At 53.2% G+C, this 21,247-nt stretch overlaps 2 protein-coding genes and 1 long non-coding RNA gene across 5 annotated transcripts; 1 reads left to right on the top strand and 2 right to left on the bottom strand.

The window, feature by feature from the left end:
• Positions 1–531: 531 nt before the first annotated feature.
• On the bottom strand, positions 532–8,001 carry Mamstr (MEF2 activating motif and SAP domain containing transcriptional regulator). 2 transcript variants are annotated; one of them, XM_038313499.1, is made up of 11 exons: positions 7,221–8,001; positions 6,850–6,961; positions 6,379–6,457; positions 5,430–5,468; positions 4,770–4,909; positions 3,884–4,068; positions 3,479–3,566; positions 3,101–3,295; positions 2,240–2,455; positions 2,094–2,148; positions 532–1,983 (listed from the first exon to the last, which is right to left on the bottom strand). In XM_038313499.1, the coding sequence occupies exons 2-11, from the start codon at positions 6,886–6,888 to the stop codon at positions 1,703–1,705; spliced, it is 1,317 nt and encodes a 438-aa protein (XP_038169427.1). In that variant the 5' UTR covers positions 6,889–6,961; positions 7,221–8,001; the 3' UTR covers positions 532–1,702. The 2 variants fall into 2 exon arrangements, with proteins under 2 accessions (XP_038169427.1, XP_038169426.1); XM_038313498.1 differs by having other exon boundaries at positions 5,430–8,001.
• On the top strand, positions 1,463–3,884 carry LOC119802545. Its single transcript, XR_005283460.1, has 2 exons — positions 1,463–1,838; positions 2,119–3,884. It is a non-coding gene; the product is annotated as an uncharacterized LOC119802545 (long non-coding RNA).
• Positions 8,002–8,152: 151 nt separating the features above from the next.
• On the bottom strand, positions 8,153–21,137 carry Rasip1 (Ras interacting protein 1). 2 transcript variants are annotated; one of them, XM_038313497.1, is made up of 12 exons: positions 20,928–21,137; positions 20,627–20,808; positions 19,453–20,114; positions 17,841–18,196; positions 14,107–14,760; positions 12,436–12,473; positions 12,105–12,256; positions 11,894–12,009; positions 10,641–10,884; positions 10,342–10,514; positions 9,134–9,281; positions 8,153–8,566 (listed from the first exon to the last, which is right to left on the bottom strand). In XM_038313497.1, the coding sequence occupies exons 2-12, from the start codon at positions 20,761–20,763 to the stop codon at positions 8,367–8,369; spliced, it is 2,880 nt and encodes a 959-aa protein (XP_038169425.1). In that variant the 5' UTR covers positions 20,764–20,808; positions 20,928–21,137; the 3' UTR covers positions 8,153–8,366. The 2 variants fall into 2 exon arrangements, with proteins under 2 accessions (XP_038169425.1, XP_038169424.1); XM_038313496.1 differs by having other exon boundaries at positions 20,627–20,767.
• Between the last annotated feature and the right edge of the window lie 110 nt (positions 21,138–21,247).

The raw sequence follows: 21,247 nt of genomic DNA, 5'->3' as shown, positions 1-21,247 counted from the left end.
CCAGGAAGTCCTCTACCAGTGTCCCCAACCCTTGGAGGCTCAACTATTTTTCTGACCCCTGTTCAACCACCCAGGTTTCTGTCTTTTTTAGAAACCCTGGTCAGTCACGACTCCATGATCCCACATGCCATAGCCACCAAAATGTCAGTCCGCACTGGGAGTGCGATCTCTGAGCTTTACTCAGTTCTTGTGTTTGTGTTTTGAGAAGAACACCATTAGTAATAAATAGCAGACGTTTTTACAATAAAAACAAAACAAAACAAAAAAAAAGCTCAGGCTCTTGGTTTACTCAACTCTGAGGGCCCAGGTTATGCACTGATTATCTGACTGACGTCATATGTGTATATATAATATCCTGCCCCTTTAACATTAGTCCCATCTTTCTGATTAAAATGAGACAAAATTTACTGCCAGGCCCAAAAGACAGGCAATCATCCATGTTTGGTGTCTGGTGGTCTCAAGTGTTCAGCTCGTCTCTCTCTCCTCCCCCCCCCCTCTCTCTGACACAGGATCTCATGTAGCCCAGGCTGGTCTTGAACTCTCTATAGTTGAACTTCTGATCTTGGACTTCTGATTCTCCTGCCTCAGCTCTTCATGTCAATTTCCCTGAATGCTAACACCTGAACTCCAAGCTGAACATTCATTCTTGGAAGTCTAGGGGCCTAGGTGAGAGAACATGTGGGGAGGAGCGCTGAGGCCTCATGGAGAACAAGAAGGGCTCAGACATCCAGCTGGGCTCAGCCCTCTCCCCATCTCCACCCATTGTGCCAACATGTCTGAATGAGCCATATTGAATGTCCTCACCCATCTGGGCATAGGGATGGCAACATTCCTCTCCAGCCCCTTGTGGAGCTGAGTGACTGCCCTGCAAAGCCCAGTGCACCATAGCCAACTGTTGTTAGATTAGGGGTTGTTAATGAGCCCAAACACAGATGCAAAGGCTCAGTTTCACCAGCTTAAACTCAAGGAGACCCACAGTTTAATTAACCAGGCAGACGTCCTCAGGGCATGAGGTGAACCCCAGGTCACATTCTAGCTTCCCTTAGGCCATTCCTCTCCCCACCTGGCTCCTGGAAGCCCTTCAACAAACCATGAGAGCTGGGTATGGTGGCTCACATCTCTAATCTCAGCAGTCAGAAGGTTGAAGCAGGAGTATTGTCACAAGTTAGAGGCCAGTTTGTACTACATAGCAAGACTTCCTCTCAAAAAACAAAAACAAAAACAAAACAAGAAAGCTAGGTATAATCACAACACTCATAGGTTCAAGGTCATAGGGAGTTCACAGTCACCTCCCACTAGGAGCTTCTGATTCCCTCACCTCTCTCTAGAACTCAGGGGTCTGCCTTCTTCTACTCCCTTGCCCCATCCTTTCATGAACCCAAACAGCACAAACTTTCAGATCCCCAGATGAGAGGCAGCCACCAGCACCTGGAGGAAGTGGCACACACACCCTGCAGGGCTCTGAAGGAGGCAGGAAGCTTGTTTGCATTGGGCAGTAGCAAACGAATTCCCACCCTTAACTTCACAGACAGGGGTGGGGGTGGGGTGTCACACAGAGGCCAGGTAGGCAGGTCCAGGCATTTGACAAATCAGCAGCAGTGGGCCAGGAGGGGATAAGGGCATCTTGAGTCTTGAGTGCTCTGTAGTTGGAGGGTCTTTGTGGGGGCAGATGACCTCTCCTGGGAAACCCCAGGGTCCTTCATCACGCATCTGGAAGCAGTTCCCAAAGACGAGTGCCACTGGGGTCAGATAAGTCTGCAGAGAAAATGCTGGGCTCTGGAGGCCCAGAGTCCAGCGGTGGACCGCCACTCAAGGCCTCCAGCCAGTCCAAGGAATCTGTAAGTGCCTTTGGAGACGGGGACAGGGAGCTTGTGGGGGATGGGAGTGAAGAAGAGAAAACGGAAGAGAAGCCATCCGAGTCCGCAGAGGGAGACAGCACGTCAAACGAGCCAGGGAAGTCCAAGGGGATGGGAGGCAGCAGGTCTGCAAGAGGAGGGTGAGTTTAGGCGGGCACTCTTCCTAGCCTACTCCTCCCTCGGGCCCAGGAGTTCCCAAGTTCAGCTCCTCCCCTAATGCGGGAGCTCTGCTCCTACCATCTGGCTCCTCTTGGTCTTCCAGGATGTCATCGATGTCCCGATTCGGAAGCAGCTGTGGATGAGCACACGCTCTGTGACCCTGGTTCCTGCTTAGGTACACAGCCCAGTCCCCGAGCACGCCCCAGCCTCGCATCCCCTTCCACCTGCGCCCTGTGGATCGCTTCCTGCAGCTCCTCCTCCAGAGTCAGGCTGGCTGGAGATGTTGGAAAGGGAGTTGGAAGAGCTGGAGCCGAAGCTGAAGCGGGAGCGGGGGCCTGAACCGGCGTGGGAGCCGGAGCCGGAGACGGAGCCGGAGCTGCCCCCAGAGGATCCGCAGCTCCAGAAAATTGCAGCCTACGAGTCGTTGCACTCGTCTTTACCTAGAACCAGAAAAGGTGGGAGTTTCCTAAGTCTGGCACATCGGGCGTGGCTCTGCCCCCGGCCCTAACACAGTCTTTAGTTTCACCCCAATACTTTGTATTTTTTTAACATTTTTATGTGTGTGTGCATGTATGTGTACAATCAGCGGGCAACTTTCAGAGCTGGTTCATGGCTCCCACCTTATGGGTCTCGGGGATAGAATTCAAGAAGTCAAGCTAGGCAGCAAACACTCTTATTCCCTGAAGCAACTTTCAGGCTCCGCTCCTATCCTTTCATTGGCTTCTCTCCGTTAAACCACGCCCACCATGCTCTAACTACGTCCTCCGGGCAACCAGTGGTTGGTCACGCTCAATTGAGCTTAGCGGCTCAATTGTTAGGCTCCGTCCCCAGCAGCACACCCGCTTGGGGGCAGAGGCAGGTGGATCTCTGTGAGTTCGAGGCCATCCTGGTCTACAGAGTGAGTTCCAGGACAGCCGGGGCTACATAGAGAAACCCTGTCTAGAAAAGTGACAACCATCAAGAGACCCGCCCCCAGGAGTAAGTCACGCCTCCTTGCCAACACGTCATTGGCTGCTCTTTTCCAAGGTCTCGCCCTATTCCTCTTTCTCTTCTCTTGATTGGTGCGTGCACAGCCCCGCCCTCACCGTGCCGGGCCGCCTGGTATGTCCCAGAGCTTTAGGCCTAAGGCGCGGCCAGGGAGCCGCAGCCTCTTTGTCCTCACGCCGGGGCTTCTGCCGTTCTCTGGGCGGGGCGCCACCGCGCATGCGCTCCAGCAGCATCGACTTGGTCCCGGAGACTGGGAGTCCCCGTAGGCGCAGCTGCTGCCGAAGCTCTGAGACCTAAGGGGCGGGAACAGGGAGAGGAGGTGCTGGGCGAGCTCTGGGGTACAATTACTAGGAAACTAGAGGAGCCAGAATCTTGACCGACTGCCCTAGGGCACGGGCCATGGGTCTGTGAGGTCTGGGTCCAGCCCTGAAGAAGAGATGACACTGGGACCCTGGGACGCTGCATACTAAACCCACCGTCAGCTCTTCCAATTTAAGGGTCTGAAGTTCCAGCTTGTGTGAAGGGGGTGAGGGCCTGGAGTTTCCTGGTGAGGAGGGCTTCATCCTAGCGACCGGCGTGAGAGGGTGAGGAAAGGTTAGGACAGATGGAAAAAGGTATTTAGGGACCTTAAAACCTGGGGCTTCGAAGGATGCAGGAAAATGAGGAATTCTGGGCCTCCTATGGAGCAAACACAGGGCTGGTTTTGTGGGTGTGGGAGTTATGCACCGGGATGTCTCCAGCGCAGGGCTGGGGATGTGCACAGCTGGGGTTCAGGGGGAGAGGGTTTCAGAGCAGGCTCCTCTCCCTTGCACTCTGTGTTTGAGGGAGGAGGATGGGGTCTGAGTTTCTGGGCCTCTGGAGAATAAAACTGAAAGTCCTACCGAGGGTGTGGCCTCTGTGAGTTTTTCTCCTCCCACAGTGATGGCCCTGGGGGACCCAGGGTTGACCCCTCTGCTTGGAGATCTTCCCTAGGCCCTTGTCTCCGTTCTGGAGGCATGTACAGGTGATATGTCAAATTGCCCCTGACCTTGGGCTCCTTCCAGTGTTGGGAGTTCTTGGAAGATTCCTGAAAGAGCAAGTCAGGCCAGGCTTGGTGGTTTGGTGGCCCACCATCCCTGTCATCCCATCATCAGGAAGGCCGGGGAAGGATGAAGAGTTCAAAGCCAGTCATGGCATATAGTGAGCTTGTCCCAAAAACAAAAAGAAAAGCAGGGATGATGCTTCAGCTTGGTCCACCTTCCGGGCCCCTGAAATGTGTAGCGTCAGCTTGGCCACGCCCCAAAAGACAGTGGCGTGCCATGGCTAGACTATCGTGGGCACTCGCCTTAGGAGAATCACGGCTAGACTGTCGTGGGCACTCGCCTTAGGAGAATCACGGCTAGACTGTCGTGGGCACTCGCCCTGGCTAGACTGTCATGGGCACTCGCCCTAGGAGAATCACGGCTAGACTGTCGTGGGCACTCTCCCTGGCTAGACTATCGTGGGCACTCGCCTTAGGAGAATCACGGCTAGACTGTCGTGGGCACTCGCCCTGGCTAGACTGTCGTGGGCACTCGCCCTAGGAGGATCATGGCTAGACTGTCGTGGGCACTCGCCCTAGAAGGATCATGGCTAGACTGTCGTGGGCACTCGCCCTAGAAGGATCATGGCTAGACTGTCGTGGGCACTCGCCCTAGAAGGATCATGGCTAGACTGTCGTGGGCACTCGCCCCAGGAGAATCACGGCTAGACTGTCGTGGGCACTCGCCCTCGACTGTCCAAACTCACCTTCTTTGGAGACCTCCAAGGACAATATGTTGGTTCAGGGGACAAGACGCCAGGGCTGACAAGGAAAGAAGCAGGAGCAGGGGGCAAAGCTGGAGCAAGAGCAGGGCCTGAGGCTGAGATCCATGGATCTGAATCAGAGGCTGAAAAGATAGTGGAGGACCCTGACTGGACCAGCAGACCACAGGCCAGTTAGGATGGAGAGGTGCTACAGGAGAGGAGGGCCAGCCTAGAGCAAGAAGCCTAGCCCAAGTTGTCTAGCTGGGTTCCTGGACTCCTGAGGACCCAGATTTTCACATTTTCATGGAAGGAAGAGAGTTTTGTCCTCAGCAGGAAGTCTGTTTGCTCTGGATCACAGCAATCTAGTAGTGTGTTCCTGGGACAGAACCAGGGGATGCCTGTATCCCATGATTCCAGGGAAACGAACAAGCCAAAAAACTATATTCAGATGATTGAGTGTGGGAGAGGCTGGGATACCTAATACCACCAAGGAAAGATTAGGGCATCTGGGGTGGGAAAACTGGGGAGAGCTCAATGGGTGGGGTAGCCCAGCTGACTCCAGAGTTCCCTGAAAGTGATAGGCTGGGATTTCACTGTTTGGGGGCAGGCATGGTCCTTGGGTACTGAGGCCACCATCCCTTCCCTTTGGGGGCCCCCACTTACTACAGTCTTGATTCCGTCTGTGGATCCGAAGCTGCAGGACTGTGTGGAAGGAAGCGAGAGGTGGGACAAGGAAGGCAGGAAGGGAGTGTCCAGAGCCTGGCTTGGCTGATGGGTGGGAGCTACAGTTGTTGGCGGGACATGAGAGCCCAGCCCCTTCACACTCCCAGGGCGGGTGGGCGGGCAGCCTCTTCCCTCTCCCTTCCCAGGGCCTCTTGCTTGCTCCTGCCAGCAAAGCATCTTGGGTCAGAGCCACTCCTGAGGCTGTACGCCAGCCAGCCTGCAACCAGGAGGTAGCCATGCTCCAGGCTCCACCTGCCACTTCAGGAGTCTGTGCCCACCCTGGTACAGTCGCCATCTTGCCAGGCTGACCCATCATCACCTCACTTCCATGCACTCTTTTCTGTGTTGCCCTGGCAGTCCACACAGCCAGCACCCTGCAAACCTACCCCTGAAGCTCAAATCTCCCCGGACTCTAGCTTTGCACAGATGCTGCTTTCATGATTTTCCACCCTGGCTTCCTCTTCGCTGGCATGCATCCACATGAATGCTACTCACTCAAGCCTTGACCCTCTGTTTTGAGCAGAGATTACCCAGTGCACATGTCTGCCCCTCTCTGAGTGTTCAGAGCTGTTTGATTTGGCCACAGATCATGACTAATAACACTTTCAAGGCTTGATACTCTTGGTCCCCAGCCACACATCCATGCCACTCGAGTCCCCTGGGCTCTTCTGCTTTGCCTATAGGTCAATTTAAGTCCTTTGCAGCACACGCAGCCTCGGCTGTCCCCACCTGCGGCGTAGCGGACCATGCGCTTGCCCACTTTACTCCATAACATGCATAACCTGTGAGCTCATGGGTCCCTCCAGCCACCCACGGGGAGTGTTGCTGGGACCCTGGGCCCTGGATCCAGGACCCCTCCCCACATGCTCTTAGACAAGCAACCTCTCACCAGAGCGGAACTTGGAACGGATGATTTGGGAGCGCTGGGAGGAGGCTGCCAGGGTCATTGCCAAAGCTGGGGTGGAAACCTGGACAGAGAGGAAGGCAGGGCCGCCAGACGGTGGGGTCAGAGTGGATGACAGAAGGTTGCCGTCCGAGGGAAATTTGGGAGACAATAACTGATTCGAGACAGAGGTGAGGACTGGGCAAACTTCTGGGCGGGGTAGGGTCTTCAATACCCAGGTCTAGGGGAGGACAACGAGGCCCTGGACCCCTGGGTCTGAGAAAGGAGGGCTGGGACCCAGACCCATGGTGTGAGAGACCAGGGCTAGGGTTTGGGCCCCTAGGACTGAAGGTGGAGGGCTGAGGCGGGAGTTCTGGGCTTGAGGGAGGGAGTTCCTGCTCATGGACTACTGTGTCTGAAGAGGGGGGCTGGAGTCCTGAGTCTGGAGCAAGAGGGCTGGGGTCTCAGCTCCTGGACCTTGGTGGTAGAGGAAGGATGAGTCGTGGACGCCTGCATCCTAAGGAGAGCATTGGAATCTGGACCTCTGGGTCTTTGAAAGTGCAGGAAGTAGTCGTCTGGACTCTGAATCCTGAAGGAAAAGGAAGTTAAGTACTAGAACTTCATGCTCTTAGGGACTAGAATCCAAGATTCTGGGTCAACAGAGAATCAGAGAGGCTGACGGGTGTCTGGGCAATGCAGGGGTTCCTGCAACAAACACCTAAAACAGAATGGGTTCAATGTCATGCACCAGGCTCTGTGGAAAAGGTATTCGGACCAGAAAGGGGAACCAAACCGGTGAATGAAGGGTAATAAGGAGGGTCCCTGTCTCCACCCCGGGGGCTTCTCACCAGGTGGGCTCCGCTCAGCTACTCAGCTGTGCCTTGAAGCGGGTGGAGTCTCCCGGACTGGCCTGGAGACCTCAGGCTCCGCCCACCAGCCTAGGACCGCCCTCGACTCCCCTTCTGGGGCAAGTGAGAGCGTGGGGAGCAGGCCTTGGGTCAGAAACCCTGTCAGGACCCGGAGAAGGGGCGGGCACACACGCGGGGAGGACCAGGGCGGGCTCACATTCGAGGGTCCCCCTACTGTCTCCTCCCCCGCGTCCGGGGCTGTTTGTTGGGTTGGGTGGGGCGGTCACAGGCGACTGACAGGAGCAGGTGCAGGGAGAGGGACCCGGGTGAGCAGCAGCAGCAGGTGGTCGCGTTCAGACCCTGCCGGCAGGTGCCACCTGTTGGTTTTTTTTTTTCCTGACGCAGCAGTAGGAGTCAAATTCAGAGGAGGGGAAAGTTCAAACATGAGGCCCAGACCTCTGGTTCTAAGGAAAGAAAGGACAGGAGTCAGAGAGAAGGGCTGGGCCTTAGGTTCCTGGAAAAGGAGGAGGGCTAAGGTCTGCATTCTTGCATCTGATGGAAGAGGACTAGGACCCAAGGGTCTCTGAGGGTAAAGAGGTGCTGGGCGTGGGAATTCAGCAGTGTACACAGTAGGTAGACAGTTTCGGAAGGGCTAGGGGAGAAGGCTAGAGCTGGATTGTGGGTAGGAGGGAGATGGCCTGTTCCGCCGGCAGTACACAGGGTCTGGTACTCGGCAGAGCACGGTCTGGGCTGCGTTCCGAGTTGTGTGGCAGGGTTCAGTGCTCCAGGGTCACATTTCGTGCTAGAGGGCAAGCTGAGGCCATTGCTAGAAATATCTCCCCAAACTCGGCTAACACCCAACGTTCCAAGCACAGGCCCTGGCATCTTAAAAAAATGTCTTCTCTAAAGCCCCCAACTCTTGACAAGCAAGGTCAATACCACAGATACTTTTATTACTTCTTGGCATTCACATCCCAAGCCCATCTTCACACAGTCCCTTCGTCTACCAACCAGACAACTCAACCTCCCAGCGGTCTACGCGGGGAAAACTACAACTCCCAGAATGATCTGCGCCCAGGCGAGCTCCCAAAAGAACCCATGCAGTTTCAAGCTTCGCGCGTTCCTTCGTTCCTTTGTCATTGGCTTTCAAGGCGACGCAGCCACCGGAGGTCCGTGGCGGTGATTGGCTGGCAGCTCCTGCTGCTCAAGATCCCAGAGGAGGCGACGGAGCCTGCGTAGTTCTCGGTGCAATGAGTCATCTGTCACCAGGCCCGTGAGGCGTAGGCGCGAGCTGCCCAGGGGCAGAATGAGAGGAGGGTGCGAGGAAAAACTTTCAAAGATATCCCCTGTGAGGGCGAGGAAGACCGAGTTAGAGATTCAGCATGGATGTGAGGTGGCCTAGCTCCTGAAGGAAAAAAAAAACAACAACCCTGCAAATCCCAGCATCAAATGTGGTTCTCTGGGTCCCAAAGCATGATGGGAGTTGTAGTTAAGATAGGAAAATAAAAAAGGACCTTTACCAGGCTGTGTAGTTGGGGTCCTGGAACCTTGAGGATGGGCGGGGAGATCTTGGAAGATTTCTTAGGACAGAGGAGCCCAATTGCTATGTAAGCTGGGTTGGGGTTAGGTCTGTGGAGGGAAGGGGCTAGGGACTTAAGTCTAAGTAAAAAATAATTAAATGCTTGAACTCTTAATGTACTGGGAATGGATCAGAGGGTAGTAAAGCCCTGCTGCTGTGTTATAAGCCCAGGCCCTAGTCTTTAAATCTTGGCGAGAAGGTTTCTGGATAGAACAATTCTAGGTTCTGGGAAATGAAAGGGGCTGGATCCTGGGTGAGAAAGAGGCTGGGGGCATGGACTCTAGGCCCCAAGGGAAGAAGACATCTCAAAGTTTGTTAGCCTATTTTTGCACACCTGTGTCCACAGCATCTCGCTCAGCAGGTGGCGGGTCCCAGGCTGGAGGTGGTCCACGGCCAGGACCTAACTGGTAGTGGCTAAGGAGATGGTGGAGTTGAGCAGGAGTCAGGGTGGGGTAGTCAGTCCGTAGGCTGCTCCAGGAAGCCTAGGAGAAGACCAGGTTAGAAGTGTATGGTCCCAGCTGGCCCGGAAGATCAGGCCTGACATCCCAGTTTCTTAGACCGAGGCAAGAGGAGTCAAAGTACAAGACCAGTTTGGGCAACATAGTGAATCTATCTCTAATTTTAAAAGAAAAAGAGGTCTGGAGATGTAGGTTGATGGTAGAGTGTTTGCATAGCACGTGCAATGCCCTGGGTTCAACCCTCAATACTGTAATAAGATATAAAGAAGTGAAATTAAGGGACTGGGATAAAGGCTCTGCAGTTAAGAACACTGACTGCTCTTGCAGAGGACCCAGGTTCAATTCCCAGCACCCACGTGGTCTGTAACTCCAGTTCCAGAGGATCTGTTTTCCTCTTCTGACATTCCAGGACATCGTACACATATATACATGTAGGCAAACACTCATACACATAAAGATAAATCTTAAAAAAATAAAAATAAAAAAGTGAAGGCCCAGTGTGGCTGTGAACACCTTTAATCCCAGCACTCAGAGGACAGAGGCAGGGGGATCTCTATGATCCCCAGGCCAGCCTGGTCTACAGAGTAAACTCCAGGTCAACCAGAGGTACATAATAAGATCTTTAACAACAAACAAACAAAACAAAACAAACAAACAAAAAACCCAAAGATTTTGTGATCTACCTGGTTAGCTTTCTCCTCTAAGAAAGTTGATCTAAAACCGTCAGTTGACAGATGGATGCCCTTAGTTTGAATGGGGTGTTTGTTACTGCTGTTACCACAGATTCGGCTATGCAGTTCATACTCAACGGACACTTAACCATCATCTTCCTTAGGCTCAACCAGATTTGACTCACCGCGTCCAAGAGAAGGACCATGGGGAACTATTCCTAGCAAGCTCCACTAGCACTCAGACACTTTTGTCCAGTCATTCTTGATTCTGAATTCTGCAGCCGCCAGTGGTCCATCACAATGTCTAATCTAGGGCTGGCTAAGACTTGGGGTCCCTGAGAGGCTGAACAGAGAGGATGGCTGAGCTGCGCTGAAGAATCAAAAGTCAGTTAGATAGAGCCATTAAGAGTCACCTTGAGCAGGGAGGTGCGGGGCACACATAACAGGTTCACAGCAATGGAGAGTTTCCGGAAGAACTCAGTGGCAATGTCACCCAGCCCAGCCCCCTGCAGCCAATCCAAAACGAGATCCAAGTTGGTTCTAATTTGGACGGCTCGAGACCATTGATAGAAAGGTCGGCCTTGACCTGTGTAGGAAGGAATGAGAGGTGATGAATGGACCTACTTCACAGACAAAGTCTGACTGGAAACCAAACTGCCAAAAGCTGAAGCTACCCAAAGCTATGCCTGGCTGCTCCCAGCCCAACCCTCACCTCGTTCCATCAGCGAGTTGAGAAGCGATGCATTGGAGAAAAAGAACAAGTAGCCAAAAGTCTGGGACACGAGGTCGGGGTGCAGCTCACACTGGCTGGTCAGTTCTAGAGCAGCCTGGAACACACCCAGGGTAGGCCTGAGTCCAGGCGGCATGGCCTCCAGCTCCGCACCAGGCCCTGGTAGCTCTGCCCCAGCGGTGAAAGGGTTACTGTCCAGGAGTGCTGGCAGTGTTGAATAAAGAGTCTGGGGAGACACAAAGGCAAAGAACTTCAGGGTGACAGTCAATGAAGACAATGGGAATGCCACCAAGGGCTTCTGGGAGTTGTAGTCCATTCTCCTTTCACCAGTCCCATAGGACTCCATGATCAAATCTCTACTTCGTAGATGGGTTGCTAGCAGGCATAGGTCTCCTGGAACAATCTGTCCTGAGAAATGTTTTAGGAAGTAGCTTAGATATTTTACGAGCATCTCTCATGCATTATGGGGTTTGTAGTTCTCATAGAGATAGCTCAGGGAGGATAGAATACTAAACAAAAAATAGCCCTTTTCAGCCAAAGAAACATTTGATCAGAATTTCCAAAAGAGATTAAAAGAATGGAGAGCACAGAAGTAGGAGCTGGGTGGCAGCTGGCCAGTGGAAAGTATGATCACACCAAGGACAGGAAATGAGGTCCGTGACAAAGAAGACCTAAGAGTAGACTTGGCAGAACAAACAGGAAGTAAGCCTCAGAGGTAAGGGGTTCACAATCAAGGTCACTGCAGCCTACGCACCGGACATTTTGGGAGATTCTCTCTTATTTTACAATAGGAACCAGGTATATCATGGTCAAAACCCTGATTAATCCGATTAGCAATATTAAGGTCAAAGGTGATAGAGGGGAAATCAAGTCCCACGAGAATACTTCCATGAACAACAACAAAAAAAGGCCTATACTCAGAAAAGGGACGTGAAGCCAGAGATGTAGGAAGTGATGTCAGCACGCACGCACGCAAGCCTGAACAGTAAACTTCAAAAGCGTAAGCTTGAGAAAGTAGTGATTGACAGAGAAGAGGAACTACTCAGCTGGACAAGACTGGAGTCTAGCAAGCACAGGAAATGAACCAGAAAGGAAGTAATGTCAGCCCAAACAGGAAGTAGTGTATGACCAGAGCAACGTGCTAGGGTGAATTGAAGTGACCCCAAGGAGAGAGGAAAGCCGTGTCAGAGCAGCACAATGTAAGTTCAACTGAGAGAGTATTTCAACAGGCCCACCTTGGTGAGGTAGTAGACAGACTGCTGGAAGGTACACATGATGACCTCGTCCAGGAGGGCCAAGGCCTCGTCACACAGTTCCAAGTCATTGCAGAGCTGAGGGTCTGAGGACAGGCCTGGGGATGAGAGCAGAACAGATGCTGGCTGCTGCAGCCTAGGTCTCCAGGCTCAGGGTACGACAGGCGGACAAAGTGGGTGTGCCTGCGCTCACCCTCCTGGTCAGCCTCTTTCTCCATCTCCAGAACCTTCTCCTGAACAAAGCTCAGCAGCTCTGTGGTGTTGGCCATCCACAGTATGAGCGGCCGCAGCTCCACAGACACAGCCTCGGGAGTCAGAGGCTCCTCGGGAATGCCCTCTGGGTGGCTGAGGAGAGAGCAGGGATCCCTGTGACTTGCTCAACCCTTAACATAAAGACCAAACTCCAAAGCTTGAGTTTCCCGACTCAAAGGCGTCACAGAACTTGTACTAAGGCAGCATGGAGAGCCGAACTCTAGTCCCAACCCCGTGAGCCTCCAGGCCTGTGTGCCCCAGCTTTCTCTTACTTCTCTGGCTGGCGGTCTCCAATTTCTTTAATTTTTTCCTGTAGAACAGTAAGATAAGAAGCAATGTAAGGGGCTGGATTGAGGAGATCGGGACTGTACAATTGGCTTGCCTAAAAGCACCTTTCTTGAGCGTGTGCGTGCCGTAGCTTTGCCAGTGTTTGCATATGTGTGGGTGCATGCGTCTGTGTGGAGGCCTGAACTCATTCATACTGCCTGTCTTCCTCTCTCTGCACTGCGCTGAAGCAGGGGCTCTCCCTGAATCTGGAACCTGCTAATTCCAGCTGGTCTAGCCAGCCAGCTTGCTCCAGGGATGCCTTCTCTGCCTTCTGGCTATTGGGATTAAAGGGGTCACCATGTCTGCCCAGTTTTTACATGGAGTCTGGGATCTGAACTCTGGACCTGAGCCATCTTCCCAGTTCACACACATAAAGCTTCACATAGCACTGACTGACCTCCAACATAGCAAATCCTCCTGCCTTTGCCTCCCCCAAGGGCTGGAATTACAAGGATGTGCCACCACATGCAGCTTCAGGCCTTTTAACTTTTATTTCAAGACAGTGACTCACTAGGTTGCCCAGACACTGGTTTTTTTTTTTTTTTTTTTTTTTTTTGTTTTTCGAGACAGGGTTTCTCTGTAGCTTTGGAGCCTGTCCTGGAACTAGCTCTTGTAGACCAGGCTGGTCTCGAACTCACAGAGATCTGCCTGCCTCTGCCTCCCGAGTGCTGGGATTAAAGGCGTGCGCCACCACCGCCCGGCCAGGCGCTGGTCTTGAACGCTCTCTGTAACTCTGGCAGGCCTTGAACTTGCAATCCTCCTGCCTCAGCCTCTTTTGCAGATGGAATGGACAGGTCTGTGTCACCGGGCATGGTTCTCTCATTCTAAGTCTCGAGTCACAGGTAACCTGTTCACTTCAAACGAAGCTTCTTCTAACCCCCGAGAAAATCTCTGACCCTCTAGACCCTCATGCAATGAGGCCTTCCCTGCATTCTGGATTATTCCTTCCGGTTACTTCTACGGTGTTGGTCCCACTAATGGATCTACCTAGTTTGTTGTTACTGTTCCAAGCTTCAGGCCCAAAGGGCTGATCAATGCAGTTCCCATACTTCTCATCCAATGGCACCTCCCCCACATCCCAGAATGCTGTTCTCCATGATTCCACAGCTCCACAGCGGAGATGAAGGCAGAAAGATCTCAAGTTCAAGGTCAGCCTGGGCAACTTAGTGAAACCTTTTCTCAAAATAAAAACTAAAAAGAGGGCTGGGGTGTGGCTCAGCACTAGGGCAACTGCCCACAATCCATCACTGAGGGACCAGGGAGATGTACCAGCCACAGAGCACCTGCCTGGCATGCTATAGGATTGGGGCTTCATCCCCAGCACTACTAGATGAATCTGAAATCAAAGGTAGTTACTTCTCGAACCACAGTGGATGAACCCAAGGTTTCCACTATCAGTGCCATTAGCTCAACCCATCTCAAAGCATCATGGGAAATGTAGTTTCTTCTTGCTCAAGGCCTGCACAGTGCTAGCTGGTTGAAGTAGGAGGAATACTATGGAAAACTTATGGAGGAAAGCAGGAATACGGCTGAAATGACCTGTGGAGCAGGTGGGTGGCTGCTGAAGGACAGAAAGGGGGAAACAGAACGACTTGTGGGACAAGGGGCCTGCTCACCCAAACGGCCTCTTTGATGAGTCTGGCCAGGCGGCCCAGCAGGCGAGGCAGATGGCCCAGCTCCAGCTCCCTCGCCGAATGCTGTACACACAGCGCCAGCAGAGTGGCAGGCCCGAGTGGGGGCAGGTCCCCTGCGCCCGAAGCTGCAGCGCGCACGATCTCGCCCAGCAGCGCCTCTTCCTCTCGTGGTCTGAACCGAAGCACCGGCTCACGGCCATCCAGGTAGGCGGCCAGCGCCTCTCCGCGCTCCTGCAGGCCACGGCCACACAGGCGACAGGAAAAGGCCCAGCCCGGTCCGGGTGGCGCGGCCCCGGGGCGCGAGGGCAGCCAAGGTGGCCGAGCGGACCCTGAGCCCCCAGAGCGGGGGTCCTTGTACATAAACAGGAAATGCTCTCCCAGGCCCAATAGGTCTCCGGGGTGCAGCTTGGCCTCGCGCAGCAAAAGACAGCCGTTGTGCGTCACCGGGGCGCCCCGTGATGGGCGCACCATGGCCGGGGGCTCCGGGCCCGAGCGCACCGTGCAGTGTCGCGGCAGGATGTCTGGGGCATTGAGGAAGGTGTCCACATATGGAGCTGGGGACCCGCCACGGGACGATGAGGGCCCACCTCGGCCAAACACGTGCTGCTCTCGGGTCATCACATACACCACGAAGTCCTAGAGGAAAGCAGAAAGTCCTGCTGTGAAGATGGGTGTGTCCAAACAGCATCCTTACCCACACTAGCTAGGCTCTCTCGCTCTGCTGCACCTCCTCTAAGTGATGAAAACCTCAAGGGAAGTTTCCTGGGTTTTCAAAGGACTCTTTTGAGCATCCCTTGCCCATGAATAACCTCTTCCAAAGACACTTTGTGGTTTCATCTTTTTTGGGGGTTGGGGGGGCAGAGGCAGCGCCACAGCATTCTTGAAGAGGTTAAAGGATAACTTGTGAATCGGTGTTCTTCCAACCTGTGGGTTCCAGGGAGATAACTCGGGTCTTTAGTCTCGCCAGTGGGTGCTTTTACCTGTAGAGCTTTCTCTATCCTTGGCTCCACTCTTTGAAAACTACCCTTCAGGGCGGCAGTAGCGCACGCCTTTAATCCCAGCACTCAGAAGGGAGAGGCCAGCCTCGTCTACAGAGCTAGTTCCAGGACAGCCAGGGCTGTTACACAGAGAAACTCTGTCTCCAAAAAGCAAAACAAAACAAAACAATGGATGGATAGATAGATAGATAGATAGATAGATAGATAGATGGATGATAGATAGATGATAGATAGATAGATAGATGATAGATAGATAGATAGATAGAAGGTAGGTAGATAGATAGATGGTAGATAGATAGATGATAGATGGTAGATAGATGGTAGATAGATAGAGATAGATGATAGATAGATAGATAGATAGATAGATAGATAGATAGATAGATAGATAGATGGTAGGTAGATAGATAGATAGATAGATGATAGATAGATGGTAGATAGATTAGATAGATAGATGATAGATAGACAGACAGACAGACAGATAGATAGACAGATTAGATAGATAGACAGATGATAGATAGATAGATAGATAGATAGATAGATAGATAGATAGATAGATAGATAGATAGATAAAAATGATCCTTCACAGTTTCACAGGCTGGAGAGACGGCTCACCTGTTAAGAGCACTGGCTACTCTTCCAGAAGACCTAGGTTCAACTCCCTGCATCCACATGGCAGCTCACACCTGTCTGTAACCCCAGTTCTAGGGGATCTGACCCTCACAGCAACACACATGAAATAATTCTACTGGCTCAAAGAAGAGGTTTCCAAACAGACCGTTCTCCAGTAAATTGTCGTCTCAGCTCTTCTGAATGGACTGTGTTGTTCATACAGTGGAGTCTTCCTACCATCCAGCCGCATAAACTCAGGGGCTTCTACAGCCATCCTACCCCGTTCCTAAAGTGGTCTGTCCCATCACCCTCAAAGAACTGGCTTTCCAGGGAGCTCGGCATTTCTACTCCCAGAGTCCCACTTGCCAGCTCTTCAGTCCGTTTTCCTTTCTAACAGCTTCTCTCAGACTCGTCCCTAGCAAGCGGTAGATGTCTCTGTAGAAACACCCCATGGCCAAGAGGAGGCCTCTACTTCTAGCCAAGGAATGTGCACTTCCGAGAAGATCTCTCTCCACCGGGCTTTCATTTACTTCCATCCAATGACAGACTCATTCCCAAGCAAACACATGTCTACCATGGAGTCATCCGCGGCCCCTTTCTCAGGATGGAGTTCAAAGGTTCTCCCTGTCCACTAACGAAAGCTCTCAATAGTCCCCTCCCAACGTAGGTATATCCAGAGGCCTCCACAGAGACGGTGGGAGATGCTCCAAAGAGGGATCCCTTCTTACAGTGTGTCCTTATTTCATCCACCGAATGGAAAGATAAATTGCAGAAGACCCTGGTCTAAAAGTGGACTCTCATCTCCATCTTTAAAAATGGATGTACCACCAGCCTGGTCTACAAGAGCTAGTTCCAGGACAGGCTCCAAAGCCACAGAGAAACCCTGTCTCGAAAAACAAAAAAAAAAAAAAAAAAAAAGGATGTACCATTTGATCTCCTTCTTAAAATAAATCTACCATTCATGTTCTAGTGACTGGTACTCAAATATGTAAGACATAGAAACATGGCCTGATCTGGGCGGTGGTGGTGCACGCCTTTAATCTCAGCACTCGGGAGGCAGAGGCAGGCAGATCTCTGCGAGTTCGAGGCCAGCCTGGTCTACAGAGTGAGTTCCAGGACAGTTAGGGCTGTTAAACAAAGAAATCCTGTCTCGAAAAACAAAACAAAAAAGAATAAAAGAAAGAAAGAAACTAACAACCATAGCCTGGATGGTGCAGGTGTCATGCCAACCACTCAAGGGGCTGAAGCAGGGAGGGTCGTGAATTCCAGCCCAGCCTGGACAACTGATGAGCTCCTGTCTCTAAGTTAAAGGCTGCAAGAAAAATGGTTCAGCAGTACGCCACCTGCCTAGCACCTCCCAGGCAAGGCTTGGGGACTTTGTTCAGAGATAGAACAAAGGTTCTGGGGGCTGGAGAAATGGCTCAGCGGTTAAGAGCACTGACTGCTCTTCCAGAGGACCAGGGTTCAATTCCCAGCACCCACATGGCAGCTCAAAACTGTCTGAGGATCCAGTTCCCGGGGATCTGACACCTTCACACCAATGCACATAAAATAATAAAAAAAAAGATAAATAAATCATAAAAAAATTAAAAAAAAAAAAGAACAAAGGTTCTATCTCTAGCAGGTGCAAGGTTCAATCCTCAATACTGCAAAAATAAAACTGCACACAGGTTTCAGTGTCTCCATCAACAAGGGGTCGGATGGGGTTCCATGTGAACCTTTATGAATATATTAGCCTATTTCTCCCATCACGAAAGCTGCCTTATCCCAACCAAGACCCTAGGTAGCAAAGATTTCCCTGACGTAGGACAGGCTTTCCTTCAAGAAGCGGATGTTTGTGAGGGATGTCCTTTTGACAATAGATTGGCCTTTGACCAAGCCCATGTTTTCTTTCACTTCTAAATGAAGGGAAACATTCGCTCTACCCTTTGAACAGGATCTTTGTATCTGACCTCCGCCTCGGCTCCTACCATGCTATTTCCTACTTGGAAACCTTGTGGGGTCTGTCATTATGCCAGAGAGGGCCTCAACCCAATGTATTCTTGGTAGTGTGGTTTTGTTGGCCCGCCATGTCTGGTGTGGCTCCTGAGTAGGGGAGCTAGTGCTGACCTGAGCATCCTGGTAGCCCTGGAGCAGAAGGAAGTAGGGACGGTTGCTGGGTGCCTGAATGAGGCACTGAGTCAACTGATCCAAGTCTCCAGGGTCTGTTGGTACCATCTGGGTGTCAGCTGCCCCTGGGGCCATGCTAAGTGCCTGCTGCCTGCGTTCCTGCTGCCTTCGCCGCCGCCCCTGCAGACTCAGCTCAGACACACTGCGACGCAGGGACAAATTTTCAGATCGCTCCTTGCCCCCGGACCCAGTGGGGGTCCCGGATCCTGACCCTGGACCAGGACTGGCCAGAGCTGCCCCACCAGATGCAGCCCTAGAGCGATTCTTCTGTGTTCTCCAAGATGGGGCGTTCGTGCCTACAGGGAAACAGAAAACACAGAGGCTATTCCCTGGCTCTGGAACTCAGTGTTCCCTGACTCCAAGTTGGAGTTGTCAGCTTAGAAATTCATCCTTTTAACAAGCATTTAGGGAGCAACTAATGTGTGTCAGAGACTGGTCTAGGCACCAACAGTGAGCACGGTCCTCAGGAAGCTGGGAACAGCCACCTTCCTAACAACGTCTCCTAGGAGTTCTTAGGCCCCAGCACACAGTAGGCTCCCTATGGAAGGAGCTTAATGAATAGACATGTTTTCCACTAAGCTTGTAAAAGCTGAGAAATTGGAAACTTTGCTTGTGCATGGACACCAAAGACCAAAAACGTGTAGCTCTGCGTGCTCAGTAAAGGTTTTTCCTTTTTTTTTTTTTTTTTTTTTTTTTTTTTTGGTTTTTCGAGACAGGGTTTCTCTGTGGCTTTGGAGCCTGTCCTGGAACTAGCTCTTGTAGACCAGGCTGGTCTCGAACTCACAGAGATCTGCCTGCCTCTGCCTCCCGAGTGCTGGGATTAAAGGCGTGCGCCACCACCGCCCGGCAGGTTTTTCCTTTTTTTTTTTTTTTGTTTTTTGGTTTGGTTGCTGGAGAAGGGATGACAATAATTTCCATTCTTTTGAGTGGTTATTGTTCTTTTTATTTCTCTAATCTTTATTAAGCATGTGCCAAGCCATTTATATGCATTATTACATTGAACTTTCACCTAGAACTTGAGATTAGAAATTAAAGAATGGATGAGCTAGGCATGGTGGTGTATCTATATAATTACATCACTTGGGGCTGGAAGACCAAGCGTTCAAAGACATCCTGGGCTACATGGCAAAACCCTACCTTGGTAAAAAATAAAATAAACTATGCTTCTATATTTCCAAAAGGGAGAAAGAATAAAGAGATCTCCTATAGTGAATGCCCTTGACCACACCACTGCCCTTACAGACTCTGCTTATAAGTCCGGCCCCAGAATAGCACCACCCTTCCTCCCAGTACTTCCCATTCCAGCCTGGCTAGTCCAGTCTCCCCCACCCCTGCCCGCAAATCGCCTCCCACACCTCCCAGAGGGACCCCTCAGCACGCTCACCGCGATCCCTGCCCTTTATTCTACAGGCCCCGCCTCCTTGCCCTTAAGCCACACCCCCACACCCGCCCAGGGCCAAGTCTGTCATTCTACTGGCCCTCCCTCCCACTCGTGCCCCGCCCCGATGCCTCCGGGGCCCCGCCCCACGCGTCCGTCCTTGTCCCGGCTAACCGTCTGCGTCCGCAGCCCCGAAGGCCTCCTGCTCCAGCCGCCGCGCCTCCTCGCGGCCTCGCAACTCGAAGCGCCGCGCCCAGCCAGGCCGCGCGCGCCACAGGTCCTGCACCAGCAGGGGGCGCTCGGCGTCGGCCAGCACGCGCAGGTGCTCAGCGCGCCACTCGCCGCCTCCCACGCCCGCCGCGGGCCGGCCTAGCGCGTCGCAGAGCGCGTAGGCGTCCACGCAGCCGCCGTCGCCCGTTCCGCGGCCGCCCGCCAGCCCGTAGCGCTCCAGCGCCTCGGCCACCAGCTCGCGCGCCGTGGAACGCTCCGTGGCCAGCACACTCTTGTAGTTGGCGCCCGACGCCAGCCCCGCAGCGAAGATCTTGAGCACGCCCGGGGGCACCGCGGCGCGCGTGGGCAGCGGCGGCTCCGGAGCTACACCCGCCGCCAATTCAGGCAGCTTCTTCTCGCTGGCCCAGCGCTGCGCACCCCCGGGCGTTCCAGGGGCCCCGGCACCGCCTGCCCCCGAGCCCCGGAACAGCTGCGAGATGCGCTTGGCGCGGCTGCCGGAGGCGCCCCCCGCCGCCTTCACCGCGCCCACGCGCCGCAGCTCCACGTGCGGCGGCGGCGGCGGCAGGGGCTCGCTGCTGCGGCTCCCCGTGTCGGAGGACGAGGACCTGAGGAGGAAGAAGTGGGCAGGGAGGACACAGAAGAACGAGACAGAGAACAGCCAGAGTCGAGCCCAGAGCAAGTGACCCCGAGAGAGGGGCCGAAGACACAGAGAAACCAAGAAAGGGGGAGAGACAGAAACTCATAGACAAAGACCCAAACAGACAGGGGCACAAACAGGAGTCGGGGGTGGGAGCCAAAATCCACGATGGTGGGGTGGGAAGAATGGAGGTAAGAGAGATAAGTAATTAGTTAATAAAGATATAATCCATGGTAGGAAATTCCAAGACAAACAGAAGGAAGGGAAGTGAATCAAATCCCTGTGCCCATCCGGCCTGTCCCCATGTCCTGGCCCAGCTCTGCCCTCCCTGCTCCTAGATGTCACTGTGTTCCACTGCCACCACCCAGTTTGCTTGTCTATTTAGGACAGGAACCATTTGCCCACCTTTGTAGGTCCCTGGCATAGCTCATTGCTAAACAGGGACAGAGGGCAGGCACGCCACAGAGGTTGGCTACTTACTTGACAGAGGCAGCGCTGGGCCAGCGCCGCCCCAGTTTGGCCAGCTGCTTCCTTGGGGAATTGATCCACAGGCCCACTGGGAGATGGAGCTTCCCAAAGCGGGGGCTTCCGCCCTCCTTTCGTTCACCAGATAGCATGGCCCTAAGGGAAGAGGGTAAGGCCCCAAGTCCTAAAGCCACAGCCTTGGGAGGATGGGGAGGAACGGAAGAGAGAATGAGTTCTGGCCCCTGGATCCCAAGGAGGTAAAGGGGCAGAACAATGAACTCCTAAGTCCCTGGATGGGTCATTGCTGGGCTCTTACCCTGCTTCGGGTCCTGTAGCACCCGGAGGCCCTGGTGCTGTTGGCCTCCGTTAAGTCCCAATCCCTCTGAAAAGTGTTTCCTCTGCCCCAGCTCCCAGCACTGGGTGGGGGACAGGAAAAGGCAAGAGGAAACCCGGCAGGAAGAGCGGGGAGGGGGCGTCCTGTGAGGAGACCAGGCCTGGGGGAGGAGATGGGGCAGGGCTGGCCCTGGCCTATGCCTTGATTCTGGGCCCACCATTCTTGAGCTCCGTACAGAGGGAAGACCCATGTTCCAACTAATCCCTGCTCAGACAGGGGCGCATCCAGGCTAGAAGTCGGGA

Source organism: Arvicola amphibius, chromosome 12 (assembly GCF_903992535.2).
Source record: "Arvicola amphibius chromosome 12, mArvAmp1.2, whole genome shotgun sequence".
Taxonomy (NCBI): domain Eukaryota; kingdom Metazoa; phylum Chordata; class Mammalia; order Rodentia; family Cricetidae; genus Arvicola; species Arvicola amphibius.
The sequence above is the reverse complement of the archived record's forward strand: the minus strand, read 5'-3'. Positions and strand labels throughout refer to the sequence as shown.

What these genes read in the sequence shown, in the direction of transcription:
- Mamstr (XM_038313498.1), bottom strand. Translation starts at nt 5,805, where the DNA reads ATGATGGGTCAGCCTGGCAAGATGGCGACTGTACCAGGGTGGGCACAG. An exon ending in TTAAATTGGAAGAGCTGACG is followed by an intron (nt 3,296 to 3,478) that starts GTGGGTTTAGTA and finishes CCCGCCCCTTAG; the next exon opens with GTCTCAGAGCTTCGGCAGCA. An exon ending in AAGCGATCCACAGGGCGCAG is followed by an intron (nt 2,149 to 2,239) that starts GTGGAAGGGGAT and finishes GCTCATCCACAG; the next exon opens with CTGCTTCCGAATCGGGACAT.
- Rasip1 (XM_038313497.1), bottom strand. Translation starts at nt 20,763, where the DNA reads ATGCTATCTGGTGAACGAAAGGAGGGCGGAAGCCCCCGCTTTGGGAAG. An exon ending in GGAGACCGCCAGCCAGAGAA is followed by an intron (nt 12,257 to 12,435) that starts GTAAGAGAAAGC and finishes CTCTCTCCTCAG; the next exon opens with CCACCCAGAGGGCATTCCCG. An exon ending in CAACTCGCTGATGGAACGAG is followed by an intron (nt 10,515 to 10,640) that starts GTGAGGGTTGGG and finishes CTTCCTACACAG; the next exon opens with GTCAAGGCCGACCTTTCTAT.